The sequence below is a fragment of the Carcharhinus amblyrhynchos genome, chromosome 2 (assembly GCF_965287045.1).
Source record: "Carcharhinus amblyrhynchos chromosome 2, sCarAmb.v2.hapA, whole genome shotgun sequence".
Taxonomy (NCBI): domain Eukaryota; kingdom Metazoa; phylum Chordata; class Chondrichthyes; order Carcharhiniformes; family Carcharhinidae; genus Carcharhinus; species Carcharhinus amblyrhynchos.
Window position 1 is genome coordinate 84,223,270 of NC_137325.1, and position 16,738 is coordinate 84,240,007.

The 16,738-nt window shown below is 43.6% G+C and overlaps 1 protein-coding gene across 5 annotated transcripts in view; it reads left to right on the top strand.

Moving 5' to 3' along the window:
• Positions 1-16,738, top strand: part of LOC145355866 (uncharacterized) — a 92,261-nt gene that overhangs the window by 47,572 nt on the left and 27,951 nt on the right. For 4 of the 5 annotated variants that reach the window (XM_080208304.1, XM_080208322.1, XM_080208331.1 and 1 more), the window contains 3 exons: positions 8,334-8,465; positions 11,737-11,829; positions 13,955-14,091. In XM_080208304.1, coding sequence (XP_080064430.1) covers positions 8,334-8,465; positions 11,737-11,829; positions 13,955-14,091 — 362 coding nt within the window. The remainder of the gene's footprint in view (positions 1-8,333; positions 8,466-11,736; positions 11,830-13,954; positions 14,092-16,738) is intronic. The other variant, XM_080208342.1, reaches the window with a different exon arrangement.

Sequence of the window (16,738 nt, forward strand, 5' to 3'; positions counted from 1 at the left end):
GTTAACAGACAAACTAGAGAGTAGGAATAGAATCATAGAATCCTTAAAATGCAGAAATAGGCCATTCACCCCATCGAGCCTCCATCAAGAACAAACCTGGGTCCTATTCCCGTAACCCCACGTATTTACCCTTCTATTCCCCCTAAAACTAAACAGCAATTTACCGTGGCCAGTCAACCTGACCCACACATCTTTGGAATATGGGAGGAAACTGGAGCACCCAGAGAAAACCCACACAGGCGCAGGGAGAAAATGAAAACTTCACGTAGTGACCCAAGGCTGAAATTGATCCCAGGTCCTTGACGCTGTGAGGCAGCGCTGCTAACCACTGTGCCGTCCACAATAAATTGATCATTTTCAGGTTGGATGACCAATGGAGTATCACAAATGTTTGAACTCCAGTTATTCATTCACAATCTATATCAATAGTTTGGAATTGGGAATTAAATGTTATATTTACAGTTTTGCAGATGACGCAAAACCAGGTGGAAATGTGAGTTGAGGAGGTTGCAAAGATGCTTCAAGAGGATTTGATGAAACTAAGTGAGTGGCCAAAAGGTTGACAGATGGAATACAATACGGAAAAAGCAGAAATACAGAGTATTCCTTAAATTGAAAGAGGCTGGAAAATGTTGAACTTCAAACGGACTTGGGTGTCATTGTTCATGAGTCACTGAAAGATAACATGAAAGTACAGCAAGCAATTAAGGATCAACATAACATTTGCCTTCTTATTATGCGTGGATTTGAATTGGAGTAAATATGTCTTATGCAATTATGTTAAGCCTTGGTGAGACCACATCTGGCGCAGTCTCCTTACCTAAGGAAATATATACTTTCCATTAAGGGGGTGCAACAAAGATTCACCAAACTAATTCCTGAGATGGAGGGATTGTCCTATGAGGAAAGATTAAATAGACTGGGCTTATATTCTTTGAAGCCTAGAAGAATAAGAGGTATCTCATTCAAATATACAAAATTCTTACAAGGTTCGACATTGTAAATGAAGGAAGGATTTTTCCCTGGCGTGTGGTTGGAGAAGAAGAATGCTCATGTAAGCAGTAGGGGTGGGGGTTGAGCAGCAATTAGTGTGAATATAAATACCTGGAGATAGGATAAAATGAGACAAGTACCAATTTAACAAAATGACAATGGAAGAACATTAGTTTAACTGTGTTGAAGGCAGGAAGGAGAGTAGCTTTAATATGGAATGGAAAAGGCCTAAGACCCAGTATAAACTGGAACTTGTGAAAAGGTGGAGAACCTGGTTGAAGCTGTATCTGGGACCCACTGCTGATGTCACAGCAGCCCTCTAGAAAGTCAACCCACAGAAAGCGACTGGCCCGGATGACGGTACCCAGATGAGGACTCAGATCTTATGCGGATCAGCTGGTGGTGGTACTCATAGATATCTTCAACCTGTCTTTATAAAAATCTGAGGTCTCTATCTCCTTAGACAGCAATCATCCCGGTACCTAAAAAGAACCAGGCAGCGTGCCTTAATGACTATTGGCCGGTGGCTCTGACATCCATCATTATGAAGTGCTTCAAAAGCCTAGTCATGGCACAAATCAATTCCAGCCTCCCAGATTACCTGGATCCACTACAGTTTGCCTACTGTAGCAACAGGTCCACAGCAGACGCCATCTCCCTGGCCCTGCATTCAACCCTGGAACATCTAGATAAGAAGGACACTTATGTGTGAAAGTGAGAGGGCATGGGATCCAAGGGGCTGTTGCCTTGTGGATCCGGAACTGGCTTGCCTGCAGAAGGCAGAGAGTGGTTGTGGATGGGTCCTTTTCTGCATGGAGTTCGGTCACCAGTGGAGTGCCCCAGAGATCTATCCTGGGATCCTTGCTGTTTGTCATTTTCATAAATGACCCGGATGAGGAAGTGGAGGGAAGGGTTGGTAAGTTTGCCGATGACACGAAGGTTGGTGGTGTTGTGGATAGCCTGGAGGGATGTCAGAAGTTGCAGCGAGACATAGATAGGATACAAGACTGGGCGGAGAAGTGGCAGATGGACTTCAACACAGATAAATGTGTAGTGGTCCATTTTGGCAGGTCCAGTGAGATGAAGGAGTATAATATCAAGGGTAGGACTCTTAGCAGTGTTGAGGAGCAGAAGGACCTTGGGGTCTGGGGCCATAGGACTCTTAAATCGGCCTCGCAGGTGGAGGATGTGGTCAAGAAGGCATATGGTGTGCTAGCCTTCATTAATTGAGGGATTGAGTTTAGGAGTCGGGAGATAATGCTACAACTTTATAAGACCCTTGTCAGACCCCACTTGGAGTACTGTGCGCAGTTCTGGTCGCCTCACTACAAGAAGGATGTGGAAGCTATTGAGAGGGTGCAGAGGAGATTTACAAGGATGTTGCCTGGATTGGGTGGCATGCCTTATGAGGATAGGTTGAGGGAGCTAGGTCTTTTCTCCCTGGAGAAGCGAAGGATGAGAGGCGACCTGATAGAGATTTATAAGATGTTGAGAGGTATAGATAGGGTGGATTCTCAGAGGCTATTTCCTAGGGCTGAAATGGTCGCTACGAGAGGACATGGGTTTAAGGTGCTGGGGAGCAGGCACAGAGGAGATGTCAGGGCTAAGTTTTTCACTCAGAGGGTGGTGAGTGAGTGGAATCAGCTGCTGTTGGTGGTGGTAGAGGCAAACTCGCTGAGACTTTTAAGAGACTTCTGGATGAGTACATGGGATTGAGGGTTATCGACCTGGTAGGTATAGAACATAGAACATTACAGCGCAGAACAGGCCCTTCGGCCCACGATGTTGCGCCGACCAGTTAAAAAAAACAATGATCCTCTAACCTAAACCAAACCCTTTCCATCCATAAACCTATCCACGGATCTCTTAAACGCCCCCAAACTAGGCGCATCCACAACTGCAGCAGGCAGGGCATTCCAATCCCTCACCACCCTCTGGGTAAAGAACCTACCCCTGACATCCATCCTATAACTACCACCCCTTAATTTAAAGCTATGCCCCCTCGTGCTAGCTTTCTCCATCCGAGGAAAAAGGCTATCACTGTCCACCCTATCCAAACCTCTGATCATCATATATGTTTCAATAAGGTCCCCTCGCAGCCGCCTTCTTTCTAAGGAAAACAACCTCAAATCCCTCAGTCTCTCCTCATAGGACCTCCCCTCCATACCAGGCAACATCCTGGTAAACCTCCTCTGCACCCTCTCCAAAGCCTCCACATCCTTCCTATAATGTGGGGACCAGAACTGCACACAATACTCCAAGTGCGGCCGCACCAGAGTTTTGTACAGTTGCAACATGACGCTGCGGCTCTTAAATTCAATCCCCCTACCAATAAACGCCAAGACACCATATGCCTTCCTAACAACCCTATCTATTTGATTCCCAACTTTCAGGGATCTATGTACACATACACCTAGATCCCTCTGTTCATCCACACTATTCAGAGTCCTACCGTTAGCCCTATACTCTACACATCCATTATTCCTACCAAAGTGAATTACCTCACACTTTTCCGCATTAAACTCCATCCTCCACCTCTCGGCCCAGCTCTGCAACTTGACCAAGTCTCTCTGTAGACTAAGACACCCTTCCTCACTATCTACTACACCTCCGACTTTGGTGTCATCAGCAAATTTACTAATCCACCCAGCTATACCCTCATCCAGATCATTTATAAAAATTACAAACAGCAGTGGCCCCAAAACAGATCCCTGAGGCACACCACTCGTAACTGAACTCCATGTCGAATACTTACCATCAACCACTACCCTCTGTCTCCTATCCGCCAACCAATTCCTAATCCAATTTCCTAAATCACCCTCAATCCCATACATCTGCAATTTCTGCAGAAGGCTTCCATGGTGAACCTTATCAAACGCCTTACTAAAGTCCAAATACACCACGTCAACTGCCTTACCCCCATCCACCTCTTTGGTCACTTTCTCAAAAAACTCAATAAGGTTAGTAAGGCACGACCTACCCTCCACAAAACCATGTTGACTATCTCTAATCATTTCATTAATCTCCAAATAACTATAAATCCTATCCCTAATAATTTTTTCTAAAACCTTACCCACAACAGAAGTAAGACTCACCAGTCTATAATTCCCGGGGAAGTCTCTGTTCCCCTTCTTAAACAATGGGACAACATTCGCTAACCTCCAATCTTCTGGCACTATACCGGTGACCAACGATGACCTGAAGATCAGAGCCAGAGGCTCTGCAATCTCCTCCCTTGCCTCCCAGAGAATCCTAGGGTAAATCCCGTCCGGCCCAGGGGACTTATCTATTTTCAAACCCTCAAGAATAACTAGCACGTCCTCCTTGTCAACCGCAATACTGTCCAGTTTACAACCCTGTAACCCAGTGTTCTCCACAGCTACATTTATGTCCCCCTGCGTGAACACCGAAGAGAAATATTGGTTCAATGCCTCTCCAATCTCTTCCGGTTCCACACATAAATTCCCACTGCTGTCTCTAACTGGCCCTAATCTTGCCCTAACCAACCTTTTGTTCTTAACATATCTATAGAACGCCTTAGGATTCTCCTTAATCCTATCAGCCAAAGTCTTCTCATGTCCTCTTTTAGCCCTTCTTAACTCTCTCTTTAACTCCCTCCTAACCAATCTAAAGCTCTCTAGTGCACTATCTGAGCCCTCAAGTCTTATCCGGACATAAGCCTCCTTTTTCTTTTTAACCAGCGAATCAACTTTCCTAGTGCACCACGGTTCCTTAGCTCGACCAATACCTCCCTGCCTGACAGGGACATACATATCAAGGACTCGCAGTAGCTGCTCCTTGAAAAAACTCCACATTTCGGACGTCCCGAGACCCTGTAGTCTCCTGGTCCAACCTATGCTTCCTAATTCTCTCCTAATAGCCTCATAATTACCCTTCCCCCAGCTAAAACTACTGACCTGAGGTTCCTGCCTATCCCTTTCCATCACTAAGGTGAACGTAACCGAATTGTGGTCACTATCACCAAAATGCACCCCAACTTCCAAGTCTAGCACCTGGTCTGGCTCATTTCCCAGCACCAAATCCAATATAGCCTCACCTCTAGTTGGCCTGTCAACATACTGAGTCAAGAAACCCTCCTGTACGCTTTGTACAAAAACTGACCCCTCTAAGGAGTTAGAGCTATAGCTATTCCAGTCAATATTAGTAAAGTTAAAGTCCCCCATAACAATTACCCTATTACTTTCACTCCTATCCAGGATCGTCTCCGCAATCCTTTCCTCAATCCCTCTAGAACTCTTAGGAGGTCTATAAAAGACTCCCAACAGGGTGACCTCTCCTCTCCTATTTCTAACCTCAGCCCATACTACCTCAACAGACAAGCCCTCATCAAACTTCCTCTCTGACACCGTGATACAATCCTTGACTAATAATGCTACCCCTCCCCCCCTTCTACCTCCTTCTCTACTCCTACTGAAGCATTTGAACCCCGGAACCTGCAACAACCATTCCTGACCCTGCTCTATCCATGTCTCTGAAATGGCCACAACATCAAAGTCCCAGGTACTGATCCACGCTGCAAGTTCATCCACTTTATTGCGAATACTCCTCGCATTAAAGTATACACATTTCAAACCCTGCTCCACTTCACCCCCACGATGCCGTTCATTGCAGTCCCCATCTGTGCCCCCCTCACTTTCACCCCTGCTACTCAAGACCCCATCCCCCCTCTGAATCAGTTTAAACCCCCCTGCATAGCCTTAGCAAATTTTCCCCCCAAGATATTGGTTCCCCTCTGATTCAGGAGCAGACCATCACTCCTGTAGAGGTCCCACCTTCCCCAGAATGAGCCCCAATTGCTCAAGAACCTGAACCCCTCCCTCCTGCACCATCCCCTCAGCCACAAATATGGATATGATCGGCGCAACTTGTGGGCTGAAAGGCCTCTGTGCTGTAGTGTTCTATGTCAGACTCCTATTTATGGACTGTAGCTCAGCCTCCAACACCATTATTCCCACAAAACCCATCTCCAAACTTCATGGCCTGGGCCTCGGTACTTCCCTCTGCAACTGGATCCTGAACTTCTTAACTCACAGACCACAATCAGTAAGGACAGGCAACAACACCTCCATGATCAGTGTGTCCCATGAGGCTGTGTTCTCAGTCCCTCCTGTACTCCTTATACACCTATGACTGTGTGGGCAAATTCCCCTCCAATTGGATTTTCAAGTTTGCTGATGACACCACTGTAGTGGGTCGGATCTCAAACACTGACGAGACAGAGTACAGGAATGAGATAGAGAATCTGGTGAACTGATGCAGCAATAATAACGTCTCCCTCAATGTCAAAAAAACGAAGAAGATTGTCATTGATTTCGGAAAGCAGGAAGGAGAACATGCCCCGTCTACATCAATGGGGACGAAATAGAAAGGGTTGAGTGTTTCAAGTTTTTAGGTGTCCAGATCACCAACAACCTGTTCTGGTCCCCCCATGCCGACACTATAGTTAAGAAAGCCCACCAACGGCTCTACTTTCTCAGAAGACTTAAGGAAATTTGGCAGGTCAGCTATGACTCTCACCAACTTTTACAGATGCATCATAGAAAACATTCTTTCTGGTTGTATCACAGCTTGGTATGGCTCCTGGTCTGCCCAGAACTGCAAGGAACCACAAAAGGATGTGAATGAAGCCCAATCCATCAGGCAAATCAGCCTCCCATCCATTGACTCTGTCTGCACTTCCCACTGCCTTGGCAAAGCAGCCAGTATAATTAAGTACCCCACGCATCCTGGATATTCTCTCTTTCACCTTCTTCCGTCGGGAAAAAGATACAAAAGTCTGAGGTCACGTAGCAACCGACTCAAGAACAGCTTCTTCCCTGCTGCTGTCAGACTTTTATAGAACATAGAACACTATGGCACAAACAGGCCCTTCGGCCCACAAGTTGCGCCGATCATATCCATACCTACCAGGCCTATCTATAACTGTCAATCCCATTAAATCCCATGTACTCATCCAGAAGTCTCTTAAAAGACGCCAGTGAGTTCACCTCTGCCACCACCGACGGCAGCCGATTCCACTCACTCACCACCCTCTGAGTGAAAAACTTACCCCTGACATCTCCTCTGCACCTTCTCCTCAGCACCTTAAACCTGTGTCCTCTCGTAGTGACCATTTCAGCCCTGGGAAATAGCCTCCGAGAATCCACCCTATCTATACCTTTCAACATTTTATAAACCTCTGTCAGGTCACCTCTCAATCTTCGTCTCTCCAGGGAGAAGAGATCAAGCTCCCTCAACCTATCCTCATAAAGCATGCCTCCCAATCCAGGCAACATTCTTGTAAATCTCCTCTGCACCCTCTCAATAGCTTCCACATCCTTCTTGTAGTGAGGCGACCAGAACTGTGCACAGTACTCCAAGTGGGGTCTGACAAGGGTCTTTTGAATGGACTTACCTTGCATTAAGTTGATCTTTCTTTACACCCTAGCTATGTCTGTAACACTACATTCTGTGATCTCTCTCGTTTCCTTTTCTATGAACAGTATGTTTTGTCTGTAAAGCAAGAAACAATATAAGAACATAAGAAATAGGAGCAGGAGTAGGCCATCTAGCCCTTCGAGCCTGCCCCGCCATTCAATAAGATCATGGCTGATCTGTCGTGGCTCAGTTCCACATTCCCGCCCTCTCCCCATAACCCTTAATCCCCCCTCTTATCAAAAACCCATCAACCCGCGTCTTAAAAATATTTAGCGAGGTAGCCTCCACCACTTCAACGGGCAGAGAATTCCAGAGATTCACCACCCTTTGAGTGAAGAAGTTCTTCCTCAACTCCGTTCTAAACTGCCCCCCTTTTATCTTGAGGCTGTGCCCCCATACTTTCCACAATGTTAATACATGTGACAATAATAAATCAAATCAAGAGTTGAGTAGGGTGAAGTGTCTCTGAAATAAATGTAGATGACTTTGTGCACCTTTGTGAACTGGGGTGATTGAGGTTGGCTGAGTGGCTGTCAACAGCTTGCATTTAGACTAGTGCATTTACTGTTGTAACAGTTTCCAAGACACTTCATTTGATATCAGTAAAACCATTTTGAATATATTTGACAGCTACAAAATGCAAATCAAGATATGGCCATATCTGCTTTTGCTCATCTCCTATGCCATGCTGCTGATCTTCCATTGTTTTTCTATTTGTCCTCCACTGTCTGGTTTTGATTTTTGCGCAGTTTTGCACACATTCTCTTTGTAATTCTTATTTGTGTCTAAACTTCATATTTTTGGTCTTTCAAACGTTTTTCTATGCTTCTCCTTTGCCACGTGTCATTCTCTCAATCAGTACTCCTATGATGTATACTCAGTTTGTATATTTTGCCTTGAAGCCCAGGATGTGAAGGAAAATGAAAACTGGACTGGAATATACCTCTATCCAGACGGTCTTCCTATCACTCTCCCAATAGAACCAAAATCACAGCCCCAACCGGTATTGGCACATCAAGAAGCTGCTGCAGTAGGTGAGGAAAGAGAACTTCAAAATCATATGAGAGATAAGCTTGATGGCTTGTAGGGTGTAATAAAAACTGGAAGTGTGAGGTGGACAATACTCTGTTATTTGCCATGACTAAGCTGGCGACACACGATCTGAAATCTCTACTACCTGCTTTGCTCTGCTGAGTTTCTTGTTTTTTCCCGGCATAAGTTACCTTTTTCCACTGTATGGAAAACTATCAGGAAGAACGTACCTTTTTATGCTGATTGTTTATTTTCAATATTTATATGAAATTATGACAACAATGTTTTGTAATAGTTTTTTGACATAGCTGACTAGCATCCTCATCCAGCTCTCCAAGCTATCCAGTTGGGTGGGATGATTCCTTCCTTTTTATATATAGCCACAATACCACTTTCAATAGCTTTGTTTCTCTTTCCTATACTGTTACCTCTGCTGTCCCCCAAGATCTATCTTTGGCTCCCTTCTGTTTCTCACCTCCACGCTGCCCTTTGTCAGTATTGCCTGAAAAACACAATTTTTCCATTTGCACACTGATATGCAGTTCAATGTCAACACCACTCTCTTCCACACCCTTCACTATCTCTGAATTGTCAGACTGCTTGATTGACATCCCGTTCTAGATCAGCAGAAATTTAATCCAATCAAGTATTGAGAAGACTGAAATTGTCATCTGTCCCTGCCAAAATCTCAATTCTATAGTTACTGATTCCATCCCTTGGTGACTCCCTTAAGCAGTTCGTAAGAACATAAGAAATTGAAGCAGGAGTAGGCCATCTAGCCCTTCGAGTCTGCCCCGCCATTCAATAAGATCATGGCTGATCTGTCGTGGCTCAGTTCCACATTCCCGCCCTCGCCCCATAACCCTTAATCCCCTCTCTTATCAAACACCCATCAACCCGCGTCTTAAAAATATTTAGCGAGGTAGCCTCCACCACTTCAACGGGCAGAGAATTCCAGAGATTCACCACCTTTTGAGTGAAGAAGTTCCTCCTCAACTCCGTTCTAAACCGCCCCCCCTTTATCCTGAGGCTGTGCCCCATAGTCCTACTATCCTTTCTGAGCGGGAAGAGTCTCTCCACCTCTATCCTATCCATCCCATTCATCATCTTATACGTCTCAGTGAGATCTCCCCTCATTCTTCTAAACTCTAACGAGTACAAGCCTAATTTATTCAGCCTCTCCTCATGGCTCAACCCCCTCAACTCCGGCATCAGCCTAGTAAACCTCCTCTGCACTCGCTCCAAGGCCAAAATATCCTTGCGTAAGTACGGCGCCCAAAACTGCACACAGTACTCCAGCTGTGGCCTCACCAATGCCCTATACAGCTGCAGCAAGACCTCCCTACTTTTATATTCAATCCCCCTCGCTATGAAGGCCAGCATCCCATTCACCTTCCTGACCACCTGCTGCACCTGCAAGCTGGGTTTTTGTGACTCATGCACAAGGACCCCGAGGTCCCTCTGCACCGTCGCCTGCTGCAGTTTTTCGCCACGTAAGTAATAATCCTTCCTACCATTATTCCTACCAAAGTGGACCACCTCGCACTTGCCAACATTAAATTCCATTTGCCAATTCCTGGCCCATTCGTCCAGCCTATCTAGATCCTTCTGTAGACTCTCCACACCCTCCGCACAATTTGCCGTTCCACCATTCGCAACCTTGATGTTATAGATGAACTTCCAAACACAACCTTGCTAAAGTTAAGCTTGCCTATTTTTACCTCTGTAATATTGCCTGATTTCACAACTTCCTAATCTCACCTGCTGAATCTCTCATCCATGCCTTTGTCACGTTCAAAGTCATCTGGGACTATGGCAACTTTATTCCATTAGACTCCTGGTTGACCTTCCACATTCTACCTTTGGCAGGCTTGAGGTAATCAAAGACTCTGCTGTCCATGTTCAAAACTTTCACCAAGTCTTCATCTATCGCCTGTGTTTGCTGATTATAGTGACAACGATTTTAAAATTCTCATCTTGTTTCCAATTCCCTTCATGGCCTTGCCCCTCTTATTTGTAATCTCCTTCCCCACAGCTGTCTTGAGAAGTTTGTGTTGCTCTAATTCTAGCCCCTTGAACTTCCTCAATATTAATCCTCCCAACATTGTTGGCAATGCCTTCAACTGCTTTGTCCTTTAGCTTGGGAGTTCCATCCCATATTTCTCCCTCGTTCTACTTATCTTTCCTCTTCAAAGATGCACCTTAAAAATTTACCTTTTTGACCAAAAGTGTGATCATTTGCCTGATATCTGCTTTATGTCACATATTGCATTGTGATATTCTTATAATTTATCTCCAGTATTTCAGTGTTAAGAGGTGCTTACTGTGTTTCATCATTGAATCTTGAGTCTGAAAAACAACTACATGTATCTGCAAAATAGACATTTTGTATTCCATTTCTATAAAATGTCAAGAATTACAAGCATTTCATAACTGTAACATTCATGCTGCAATACATAAAAAATCTTCATACAGTTGGTTCAAACACAAATATGATCCCACATGAGGAATATCCCAAGCTTGATAGCAGGTCTCTGCATGGTTAGCTGATTGTTGTTAAGGCAGCAGAGGTCAGTGCTATTGATCTGGATGTCCTCTTGTGTGGGGAAAATGGGCAATAGTCTCTGCAACTGATTACTGTCCAATGACTTCTGCTGAAAAATGTATTTTGGATTAGGATATAGGCTGGATGATGAAGCTGGTACATGTTCATAGTTTGCTGGGCCTGAGTATGAAGAATGGCTCCTTGGTATCAATGTGCTGCCAGAACTTTACATGACCTCTAGCTGGCATGAATTAGCACAGTAGGAAGTCTCACAACAACAGGTTAAAGTCCAACAAGTTTATTTGGTAGCAAAATTCACAAGCTTTTGGAGCGCTGTGCTCAACGCTGTCTCCACTCTCATTGTCTGTACCTTTAAGATTTGATTACCTGTAAAGACTCGCATTCCAACCATTATTTTGTAAATTGAGTTTGTCTTTTTATGCCCTGTTTGTGAACAGAACTCCCACTTACCTGACGAAGGGACAGCGCTCCGAAAGCTCGTGGATTTTGCTACCAAATAAACCTGTTGGACTTTAACCTGGTGTTGTGAGACTTCTTGCTGTGTTTACCCCAGTCCAACGCTGGCAACTCCACATCAGGAATTAGTACCTCAGAGGAATAGAGAGAATTGGTCTGGAGTGAGCTGGGGTGGGCTTGAGAAAGATGTTAACAATAATTTCAGTTAAAAGCACTTGTTCTATTATATCTAATTTTGGTTTCCTTTTTAGCAACTTCTGCTATTGATGACCAGTTAAGTCCTATAGGATCAAAACTTCTAGAAAATTACATCATACAGACTGATTTTGAGGAGACTATAATAGGTATGTATTTCTCAATATTTAGTAGGAAATATTTTGCTCTACACATTTCCTATGGCTGGCTAATTTTTAAGAAAAGTAAATTTGCTTCAAAAAAATTACAAAAAAAAGTATCCCTGTTTTACTGAGACGTTGCAGGATGTATTTTCCTCTGGTGCAAGTCAGTCGGCGTTATTCTTGTCAGGGTGGTAATTTGTGAACAATACGTAGTGTTTTCTATCCTGCTAAAGAAAACAGGAAAAAGTTAACATCTCGTAGAGGTGTTTTGATAAGTCCACAAAGCTCAATGCCTGAGTCTTAAGCTGTTTACAATCTGTGTTAATTACTTTGATAATATGTGTCTGTCGTGGCTCAATTGGTAGCTAGCATTTTGTCCTTTGGATCAGAAGATTGCAGATTCATGCTGTAAGGCATCTGGTAGTTGTTTAAGGCATTCTGTAAATTTAAGTCTTTCTTTCTATTAGCAAACTGAGTGTAATGCATGCAGCTTTGACAGAAAATTTGCAGTATAGTATGCTGTGAAGGGTTATAGTTAAAGGAAGATGACCACTGTCCAATCCATTTGTAGATGCATGGATCCGTTTATTGTGCACAAGCCACTACTCTAACCCCTTCCATCGCATTGCATTCTCAGCTCATAAATCCAAGTTAGAGCATTTCATTTTGTTTTGTGGAATGTGTTGCTGGAAGAGTGAGCATCTGTTGCTTATCTTTAATCGTCTTTGAACTGCGGGATTGCTATGGCATTTCAGAGCACAGTTAAGAGTCAGTCACATTGTGATGGGTCTGGAGTCACATGTAGGCCCGACCAGGTAAAGGATAGCAGAATTCCTTTGCTAACTTAAATTCCAGATTTATTAATTGAATTTAAGTTCTAACAGCTGCCTTGGTGCAGCACAGTGGCACAGTAGTTAACACTGTTGTCTCACAATGCCAGGGACCTTGGTTCGATTGTAGCCTTGGGTGACTGTCCGTATGGAGTTTGCACATTCTCTCCGTGTCTGTGTGGGTTTCCTCCAGGTGCTCCAGTTCCCTCCCACAGTCCAAAGATGTGCAGGTTGGGTGGATTGATCATGATAAATTGCACCTTAACATTCAAAGATGATCAATGTGCATGGCAATGGGAATAGGGTGAGGATAGTGCTACCTTGGAGGGTTGGTGGCCGAATGGTCTTTGTCTGTACTGTAGGGATTCTATGATGGGGATTTGTACCAACACAGCAGCACATTAGTCTGGGCCTCTGGATTAGTAATCCACCTACAATACCACTATGAAATCACCTCCCCAATGGCTCTGAATCTTCTGGAACTGTTAACTCAGGCCCTGTGAAGATGGATTCCAGGGATTGCCAGATAGATATGACAACGTCTGCAAATTTGTTTTGTGGCATCCCACTGGGTTCTGCCCATTGAGCTTTGCAGGCTAATGGTTCTCCTGGTACTGTCTAATATACTGTGTAATGCCACATAAAACATAATTTGCTGTATTATGAGTGCTTCTGTAAAATCTTCCACCAAAGTAGTTATACAGTGATGCCATTAAACCTGCTGTCAAAAATTCATCTTGAGACTGGAGCTTCTTCATCCATCCATCAGAATGAAATATTACTGAAAATAGAGAGATGTTGCTGATGGTTTTACATTCAACAAGAAAATTGCACAAATGCCTAATTTCAAATAATTACCATTTATACTAGGAAAAGGTGTGTCAGTTGGCTGAAGTGTTAACGTAATGGTAGGAACAGAAGCTCTATGCCCCCAGACTCCTGGTTAATGCAACAAAATGCAGGGCTTGAACGTATTCTATACTGACCAAAGAAATCAATCCCAAAAACTAAGGTGACAGATTATACAATGTACTTATTAATCTTGTGTTGATATCAGTTAGTTTGGTTATTACTTTGCATTTTGAATTAAAAATTATGCAGCCAAGTGTAAAAAAAATCAACTTCTATGAAATGCAGCATGCAATAGCTCCCTTTATTGATTCAAGTTTCTCCATTTCTTTGTTTTGATGCCTACAAGCAAAATCCCAAACTATGGACATGTCTTGTGCTGATCTACCAAGTTTCTTAGAAATTGTGTCCTATCGGTGACAGTAAAAATGTATTCATTTTTCTGTTCACAGGGTTGGATTTTTTGACTGAATACCATTATGTTGGAAAACCTGAACCATTATATTACTGCGAACTCTGCACTTGTGAATTGCCCCTAGGCTGTGTTTTGGCACATATCTTTGGACTTAAGCACAAGATGCGTTATGTAGTAAGTATGCAGTCTATAAATTTACTCCATACTATGAATACATGTTATAAACATATTTACTTGAAAATTTGTCATTTGTACGGCAGAGTTTGCTTGGGAATAAATACCATTTTAGTCTGAATTGAACAGACAAATTGCAAATACTATACTTCAATTTGAGAGGAGGTATGTGGCACACTGGTATTGTAACTGAATTAGCAATCCATCAACTCAGGGTAATGCTCTGGAGACCCATGGTTCGAATCCCAAGGCAGCTGATGGAATTTGTATTCAATCAATGAAAATCTGGAATTAAGAATCTAATAATGAGCATGAAGGAATCGATTATTGTTGATTGTCGTAAATGCCCTCTGAAGTAGCCTAACAAGCTATTTAGTTGTGTCAATTCACTAGAAAGTCAATAAAGAATGAAACTGATGGATTACCTTGCATCAATTTAGGCACTGTAAACAACAGCTCAGCTCTGTCAACCAAGGGGGTTTGTGCCAAAATTGGGAGAGCTGTCACAAAGACTAGTCGAGCAACAGCCTGACATAGTCCTCAGAGTTGTAGCTTACAGATTTATGTCCCAGAAACCAGCAGCTGAACACCTCAAAATGGGTGGCAAGGGTGCAGAATGTACTCTGGATGGGACGACTAAATCTCTATCACCAAGACTGACTTGGTAGCACCACGACTAACTGAGCTGACCCAGCCCAAAAAACGTAGTTACTAACCGTGCTGCATAAGTGATAGGCAATGACCATCTCTAACCAGAGCAAATCTAACCATTGGCTCTTGATGTTCAATGGCATTACGCATCACTGAATCCCTCACATATAAGCATCCATTGACAGGAAACTGAGCTGGGCCAGCCATCTTAGTACTGTGCTATGAGAGAACCTTAGAGGCTGTGTAGTGAGTAACTCTCTTCCTGATTCCCCAAAGCCTGTCCATCATCTACAAGGCACGTGTTAGGGGTGGTGATGGAATACTCTCCACTTGCCTGGGTGAATGCAGCTCCAACAACCCTCAAGCTTAACAACATCCAGATCAAAGCAGTTTGCTTGATTGGCACCCCATCCACAAATGTTCACTCCCACTGCCACCAGCACACAGTGGCAGCAGTGTGTACCGCAGGAAGATGCATTGCAGGAACTTACCAATGCCTTCCAATTCCATGACTGTTAACATCTCGAAGGACAACTGCAGCAGACGCGTGTGAAGTACCCCTCTTAGCCACTCACCATTCTGATTTGGAAATATGCCACTGTTCTTCACTATCACTGGATCAAAATCCTGGAACTCCCTGCCTAACGTTGCTGTGGCATTCCTACACCATGTGGACAGCCGTGGTTCAAGAAGGCAGCTCACCACTCCTTTTTCGAAGGCAATTAGGGATGGACAATAAATGCTGGCCTAGCCAGTGATGTCCACATCACGTGAATGAATGAAATAAATGGTGATGTATATCATCGCTGACCTGCACTGCAACAAAGTGATACCTTGAGCTTGACAGATGACCTTGTCAGGGAGAGGGATGTGTGTTTGGACAAAAAATGTTTTGAATTAAAAAACCAAGGTCAAGATGAAGGAGAGATTTTACAGCCTGAAGTTGTTGAACTGTTGCGTCCAGAAGGCTGTAAAGTGCCTAATTGGAAGATGAGATTTACATTGGGCTTTACAGGAGCATTGCACTAGCCAAGGATGGGCATAAAGGCAAGATGGTGAATTGAAAAAGCAAGTGATGGGAAAGTTGGAATCGTGCTTGCGGACTGAGTGAAGTTGTTCTGCACAGTGGGCACCCAGTCTGCATTTATCCTCCCCGATGTAGGGAAGACTGCATTGAGAGTGGTAAATAGAGCAGGCAAAATTGAAGTATGTGAAATGCTGCTTCATCTGTAGAGTATTTGGGTCATGGGTGATGAGCAGGTTGGAGGTAAAGGAACAGGTGATGCACCTTCTGAGGTTGCATGGATTCTTTCCTGCAGTCGAAATGAAGGTGTTCACCTTCAGCAAATTTCAATATAAAGCAGGCCACATTGTAAGCAGTGAATAAAGAATACCAAATTGAAAGTACAGATCCCTTACCTGGCATCCCAAAATCCAGAAGGACCCAAAAAGCTGGATATGTCTGTCATATCTATTTTTTAAATTATATGTTTATTGAAGATTGAAGATTTTTCCATTTTATACAAAAATTGCAACAACAAAGATTGGTACAGTGTTTCAAACAAGTAGGAAGAGACAGAGTAAATTACCAACACATTTTGCTTCGGATTATTCATTGTATCCAGCGCCTCCCACCATATAAGTAACAAAAGAATATAACAAAGGATTGGGGAGGATCAGGGGAGGGGCAATATCAGGATACAGCTGCAATTGGCAGTGTACAACCCAAGAAACTAGTGGTTAAACTGCGGTGGATTTTCACACTACACCTGGGTGCACACCAAGAGAGACTTGCCCTATCCTCAGTCATGATGGAGGTGCTGAAGGTACAATACAGTGTCTCTTCCCAGAATGTATAGTTTGTCTACCAAAACAAGAGTTAAGCAAGAATTCTATAATTCCAAAACAACACTCAAAGTGGAAGAGAATATGTCCAAGGGACGTGGGTTTTTGATTATGGTGGCTGCTTTTTTAAGGTTGGAGAAAGTGTATACAG